General features: G+C 35.6%; 1 protein-coding gene across 1 annotated transcript in view; it reads left to right on the forward strand.

The window, feature by feature from the left end:
* PLXDC2 (plexin domain containing 2) overlaps nucleotides 1–4,007 on the forward strand; it is a 283,134-nt gene extending 279,127 nt beyond the window's left edge. The window contains exon 14 of the mRNA XM_074157175.1: nucleotides 3,565–4,007. Coding sequence (XP_074013276.1) covers nucleotides 3,565–3,681 — 117 coding nt within the window. The 3' untranslated portion in view covers nucleotides 3,682–4,007. The remainder of the gene's footprint in view (nucleotides 1–3,564) is intronic.
* The last annotated feature ends 3,684 nt before the right edge of the window (nucleotides 4,008–7,691 follow it).

The following is a 7,691-nucleotide window of genomic DNA, read 5'->3' on the forward strand; positions in this document are numbered from 1 at the left end:
TTAAATATGATCAAGTTTACAGGAAATTTCTTTGTAAAATTCCAATACAGTAAAACACATACAGAAAGCACTGACCTGTCTGACACTCCTGTAGTTTTCAACTTGAGCCGCGTTTTTCTCTTTCGCTTAAAAAGTTACGTTCAGTAGGAAAGCTAGCAACCTCAAAAATGTCATAGACTGTAGCACTGGAAACCATGTTCAGATCATACCAACTGAGTTTTGTTTAGGCAATATTCAATCTAGTGCACTCAGATATGTACCAAACCTCTTTGGTTTTATCACATCTTAATGACATCATACCATTTTGATGGATAAAAGAGGCCTTATAAGGCTCAAAATTCCCTCATATTGAAAGATGTCAAAAGAAGAAACTGGTCAACCACAAGAACACCCTAGGAGACCTGTCCATGCAACAACAATGAGAAGATACTCCAGTCTCCACCCTTTAGTTAAAATGCATTGAATACCCTCTTTTTTTTTCTCGCAAGCAAGACAAATAGTATCCATTCTGCCTCTACTACAAGATTTATGTAAAGACACTTAATCTAACCTCAGTATTGCTGTAGGAAGTCAAATACACTGCAGAGCCACCAAGAGTGGTGTAGACAGGCATAATGTAAGAAACATGAAAGGTAGATCTCGCTTTCTATGGATTATCCAACAGCTAGTTTCTTTCATTTTGTCTTATTGATCTTCAATAGGAACTAACTTTTTTTTAATGTGTATCAAATTATTCTTCTGCACCTGATGTACCTTCTTATCCTGGTCATATAAGGTCACAAGTACTTTTCCCTCATCCTTATTTGCTTAAAATAAAGAATCCAAGGAAGCTTCAGTCCTGTGAGAAAAAATCCTAGTCCTGCTTTCTTGGTTTGTAATACATTGAAAGGAAACAAGAGTTACAACACTCCAGCTACAGATCAGAGGATTTCCTCTAAGAGTTCTAATTCCAGAGAAAGAAGCATATTTTTTCCCGCTAAATTGGATGACAAAACTAAGGAATTAGTTAAAATACTCAGCTTGTTTTCTCCCTGTTTTTTTGTTGTTTGGGGTTTTTTTTTGGGGGGGGGGGGGGGTTGGGGACACGACTAGGTTTTTTTTTAATCTTCTTACTACTCTGTTTCACAGAGAATAAAAGGGCAGAATGTACTAGGTATTTCCTGAGCTGTTTCAGTAACTCAAGGAACTTTGTATTTCCTGATATCAATTAAGTTACTTTTGGTTTTATCAATTAATACCGTAATGTCTCTACAGCCTTCTGGGGTCCACACGCAAGTCAATGAATTGATAGCTCATCAGTGGTCTCTTTTAAGACTGGCAACCACTTGCATTAGCCACATGCACACAAAGAAGTTGAAATTAAACAGCCTGTTGGTAGGAATGGAAAATCTCACCTCAGTCATGAAGAGAAACCACAGAAAGCTGTAATTGTAACATTTGGAGATGACCTTTGAATCTGTTTGTTTATTTCTGGAACAACAGCTGATGTTTATGTTGTATGGCATTGTATCATAAGAATTGATACACACCTGTTCCATATTTCATCATCTGGAAAGGTCAATTAAAAAGAGTAGCCCAAAATGGTAGATATTTCTGACAGCAACGGAGCAAGGAAGTAGTGGCTAATCATGGGTACATCTTAAAATGAAGTTAGGGAGCAACTTAATAGATTAAAACTCAGCTCATCCTTATACGCTGCCATTTGAGACTGTTTCTAATTATTTTTTCCTGCTGGCTTTCCAATGTTTTGGGTTTTTTTTATTTTCTCTTTTCATTAGAGACTTCTCAGCCAAATTCTTTACTTATTTATACCAGTATAAATCTGGAATAAGTCCTTTACATTTAATTGAATTATTCTTTATTTGCTTTAGTGAGTCTGAGAACATAATATGATCCTTTTTCTTTAGCAGTAACCAAACTGTCCTTGATTTTGAAACTATGCTGAATCAAGCTTAGATAGAAAAAAGTCTCCAAAGTTTGAATAGACCAAATTTTCTTATTAGGAAAAGACATCCATTAAAGAGAACAGTGTTCTGTCTTCCTACTTGGTAGGAAGGTGTTGCACTGAAAGGCTTGGGATTTTAAATTACCTGCCAAGTAGAATTTAACTCTGGATGCCTCAAAAGTAACCTGATCCTGAAATGGGAGAAAAAGAAACCAGTTCCTTTTATATTGTGTCTTCCTAACAGTGATCACTGACTGAGGAAGACTTTGTGCTAAACCTGCAGACAGATGTGTGGTTTGTTGGTAACAAGATTCAATGGTCCCTCAAGATTTCTTTAGTGACTGCTGCCCAACAGCACCATGAGTCCTAGCATAATGTCATGGCTGTGGCTGTTCTGTGGTCCCCAGTGCTGCCCCTCAGCATCATGAAATACCCTTAGTGATCAGAAGGCAATCAAAGTGGGGTATTATGGGGACAGAATATCAAATACAATGTTTATTTTCAGAAGAAAGATCATAAAGTGAAATTGTTCGGATTTTGAACTGTCAGTGGAAATATAGGCTGTAACTTATCTTCACTGTTTGTCCTCTCATTTTCATGCAATTTTTCTATATAGGTTACTATATCTTCCGGCCCTCTTTTCAAGCAGATTGTAACTGCTGTCAGTAAATAAAAACAAATATGTATCAGCATATTTGGCAGATAAAGTTTTCAATAGGGAATAATAATTTCAGGATAGCTTTTTCTGCTAACTGACTTTAAAAAAGAGTTTCCTTACTTTCCTGAAAACTATTCCCTTTAACAGAATCTCAGCTTGGTCATCCAAAGTCTGAGCCTTCCCAGACATTAATTGGTTTGAAAATACAGGATTATTGAAGCACTTTTCCTTCCTAGAGGTATCACAATCATACAAGAATTGTTTTATCTTTCCTAGAGAAGATCTACTTTTTTTCTCTGTTTGTTAGCTGTTTTTAAAGCAGGCAGAAAAGATCCTAATGAAAATTGTTTAGGACCTCTTAAGACCCTTGTGCCCAAAGGTCACAAGAGTTAAAACAAAGAGGTTGCTTCTATTTGAACCATCAAAGTAAACTACTTAAGTAGAAATGATGTCCCTTGAATAGAAAGTCATTATTTTGGCAGTCCTGCCACAACATGCCAGAATTTTGTTCAAAATAATTTTTATAAGTACAGTTTCTGTGGACTCTGCTACACATTCTCCCATGGAGTAGAGTATGTTAGCAAATTCCTATGCAGAACTAGGAAGGAAGAGCAGTGAACGGATCCTTTAGAGGGTAGTGGATCAGCAGGCCTTTATATGAAAAAATCCGCTAATCTACAGTTTTAGACAGGAGCTATTTCATCATCTTCATTGCTAGGACTAGTGGCAATTATTTAGGTCTTTGAGAACAGCCAGCAACCACAGATTTAGAAAGAGGGATTAATTCCTCTGACTTTTGTTGCTGAACTGTGCTTCTCCATACCCGTAACAACTACACAGAGTGGGTTTATGCATGAGAGAAAGACCAAAATTACAGGGCATCGTTAAAGTTTATTATTATTAATTTATTCTTGTACTCTTCATATTCTGAAAGTTTATTTTCTTACTGTTGCTGTTACAGCGACGTCCAAGCAGATGGCCAGCAATGAAATTCAGAAGAGGATCTGGACATCCTGCCTATGCTGAAGTGGAACCAGTTGGAGAAAAAGAAGGGTTCATTGTATCAGAGCAGTGCTAAAATTTCTAGGACAGAACACCAGTACTGGCCTACAGGTGTAAGACATTTACTTTGCCTCTCTTTAAAGAAAAGGAGCCCTAAGCTGCTGTAGCCTGATAGAAAGAAGATTTTGGATAAGCTTTGTCCAAGAAGAAAAACTATCTAAGATACCAGATTACCACTGCTCAGTAGTTTTTGTTAGTGGACTGAGACACGGTGGGTCATGCAGAACACTTGTCAGTGGACACCTACGGTATCGGAACTGTGGCACAAGTGCCGTGTTATTGGCTTTAGGTATGGGGGTGCACAGTAATCAAAAACATAATAAAGCTTTGGTGCACAAGGGTATTACCCTTTGCTTCAAGTGTTTTTCTCTGGTATCGCAAAGACTCAGTGACAAATCTGTACCCTTTCAGTGCAAAGAGCACTGATCAGTGTTCACAGGTGATTGAGAAAAGTATGTCAATGCAGGTAAAGAGGAAGAAAATTAATTTTCCAGTACTTCTGCAAGTGGAATAGTGAATGAAATACACTCACTTTTCAATTCTGAATTAACCTTCCCACCTGTCTGAGCGAGTCACGATATATACGCTTTCCAGGAGTAGTGCAATGTTTCTTGCACATTGCTGATTACTGTCCTTCTAAACAACTCATGATGTACAAATTGGTAAGAAATTAAGACAACAGAGAATTTTCACAATGGTGAAATTATTTTATTTCGTGGGAGTTCACAATGAAATTGGGCTGATCTTCAGTTTCAGTGCTCACTAAAAATTAATTATCAGGTTTGTTTTGATGGTTATCTTTCATTTCTGAGCATTAGGCTGAAGTCACAGCAACAGATGCTTTTAGCTGCCAGAGATCTTTTGGACCATTTCTTAGGCAATGTGATATGAAATACAAGATTTTAAACAAATGGGTTTCTATCCTTTGCCATTTCATTGAGTCCTTACTGAGAAGCACCCCTTACTGAGATTTCAATGCACCCCTTCCAGAGATGCAGATACAAGTGTTACTGAACCCTGCTGATTCATACAATGATTTTGTTTAATGCACATAGTAGTTGCATAAATATATATATAAATATATTTTTTTTTATAGCTAACACAAGGCAGGCTCTTGTGACTGTTAAGACTGCATTTTTGTCATCCAGACAAAGGAAATGGATTGCATTACTGCATATTTCCACTGAGTTGTAAAATAATCCTTAATATTAGAATATTTTTATGTTGTGTAGGGAAGGTGGTTCATGTAGTTGCAGTGCCATACCCTTTCTGCTTATTGGAACCACTCTTTCTTAAGTATCGACCCTTTCCCTCCCTGTATAGGGAAAGACAAGACTATAAATTCACACCATCAAAAACAGTTATGCCTTTCATGGAAGGGATTAATATACACTGAGACCCAGATTTTCCTCGAGGAGTGGCAACCTAAATACTTTAATGATCTGGGCCTAAAATAATAAAATACTAAATTCAGGTATTGTATGTACATTTCATTGTAGTCATTGACTATAAAATTTTTTACATACTGTATAAGGCACTTGAATAATTTTAAAGTGAGGTATACAACATTTGCAGTTTCGGATCTCAAGCAGTTAAAAAAAGTTGTAGATACCACCTTAATAGTACAGTTATTTACATTTCTTGTTGATGCTTGTATGGCCTAAATTTGATTACTTAATACTGTTTAAAAACAAAAACAAACATGATTTTTACTTGTTATTTTGTTCAGTAAATAATACAATACTGTATTTTCTGTATTCTTTTATTTTGTGTAACACACTTTTATTTTCATCTGTTTTAAATCATCTAGCGTGAGATTGAAACTGCTCAAAACATAACTGGTATTAATCTGAAGGTACTAACAAACACATTGTCTTGAAGCCTGGTGAAAAGCCTGTGGCAAGTATTCATTTCAATTTGTCTGGGTCTGCTGAGCCCTGTTTCTAATAGACGGGGATTAAATTGCAGGCTGTAAATTCCAATAGCAATAACCAAATGTATGCACATATATACCTGGTGACACTCATTTTTGTTGAATAAAAAGGTATCAGTGCACATCATCTATACACGTATCAGTTTTTCTAGGAATCTTGGAAGTCATCAGCTAGGGTTCATTGTCCACATGAAGCAGTTGTAGAGCTTCTATTTGAAGCATGCTGGAATCCTGTTTAAATAATTCCTATTTCAGAGCACATCTTGGCAAATTATACTAAGAGATTTAGAAAAATCTACACAGTACTGCAATAAGTTGAAGGGATATTTCATATAAGTAAAGAATATTTATATTATTATGAGTTGACAGGTCTGCACTTTGACTGATTCACTTACGTTTTTCACATTTTTATCCATGTATGTGATGCAAGTCATGCGATGGAACTTTCAGAATGTTTGTGACATGATGAGACAAATACGGTAGCAATTTTAAGAAACAGTATTTTGATTACTTTTGTTTTAAGGCCCTCTTGCACAGCTGAAGGATGTTTACTAGTATTTGCAAATTAAGTTAAATTTCATACTCCTTCATAAAATAATAGCAATTATTTTTTTCACTCTTTGTTCACCAGCTCTAGTAATTTGGTGGCAGATTTCACTGGTCTATGGGGAGCATCACAGTGGACTTCTTTTGATTTTTGCCATGATGTTAAATGTATGGATTATCACATGATGAGTTGCTGGGTTTACTTAATAAGATTGATAGGCATATGCTTATGTCTGATAACAACTGATATTTGAAGAGAAAACCTCCTGCATACTAATGGATGTATAGTGTCTCATTGGTGTCTGCTTTGATATATTCTGTGGTATGTTCTATTTATCTCAGTAGGCAAAAGTTAATTAAGTAATCTGTTGCTGTTTTGTAATTCCATCTAGTTTTCTAATTTTTTAATAATTAAAATTGCCACATTAAAAATTATACAAATATTAATCTATAGGTGTGATGAAATATTAAAATTAACTAAGAAACTGATTCTTATAATTTTATAAAGTCCCAGATCAATTTATCCAGACCAAAGAAGTGTCCTGTAACCCCCTCTCAGAGCTCCAGCTGATCTGTTATTCAACAATTCATAAAGAGATTTCCATCTAGGTCTCTGAAACAGTGGCTTCACTAGCATTCCCACTGGTCCTTCCTTTGAAAGTACTTCAGAATATTTCATTTGCTTAAATGCTTCCTTACAGAATCATTTATTCTAATAGTTATTTTAACTCAAACTTTTCTGTAAATTCATGTATCTAATGCATTTAATGATTGCAAGACCTCCCAAAATTATCATTTGTTATTATTTTCCATTTTAGTGTTAAATGTTCCATAACATCTAACACTCTCAGTGCTATGCTTCAGCTCATCCTGTTTCACAGAAAAAAAAAGGAAAATTTGAACTACAAGGATTCAAAGAACTTTACTCTTTAAATCTCAGTAAGATGAAACGACATGTATCACACACAGAGACTGTTAAAAAAAGACCCTTAAATTTGCAAAATTATATTCAGACATTAAGAAATTCTGGAACTACAGAAGAAGTACAATTGTAATCTCACTCCCATGTACATGTATATGATGATGTGGTCTTATTTAATTGCCTGCCATGTTCCTCAGTGCACCCTATGATGCATTGGACATAGAGAATGCAGACTGCTTGTAAGAAGCAACTATTCCATGTTTTTCTCCTCCTTATTTTGAAAAACTGTGGGAGCAAAATTAAATTCCTGCAAGCTGAACAGAATATTTGACTTTGCAAATTTCACCATTTTTCCTTGCTCAACAGAGTTCAAACCATAAAACTCACTACACAAGTATCTCAGCCAACTGAATAGCTGAATCACTAGTTTGCCATCCAAATGTGAATAGCAATGGAAGAGGAAATGGTGAGCCAGTTTGCCAGTGAGCGGGGAAGAGGTGCTCTTAACAGAAGAGTAATAAGACTTCCAAGAAAAACATGAGAATATTTCTATTAGAAATTCTATTAGAGCACCTCTTGGATAAGCAAAAGAAACTGTAAATGACAACATCCATCTCTTTTATTT

This window comes from Numenius arquata, chromosome 12, assembly GCF_964106895.1.
Source record: "Numenius arquata chromosome 12, bNumArq3.hap1.1, whole genome shotgun sequence".
Classification (NCBI taxonomy): domain Eukaryota; kingdom Metazoa; phylum Chordata; class Aves; order Charadriiformes; family Scolopacidae; genus Numenius; species Numenius arquata.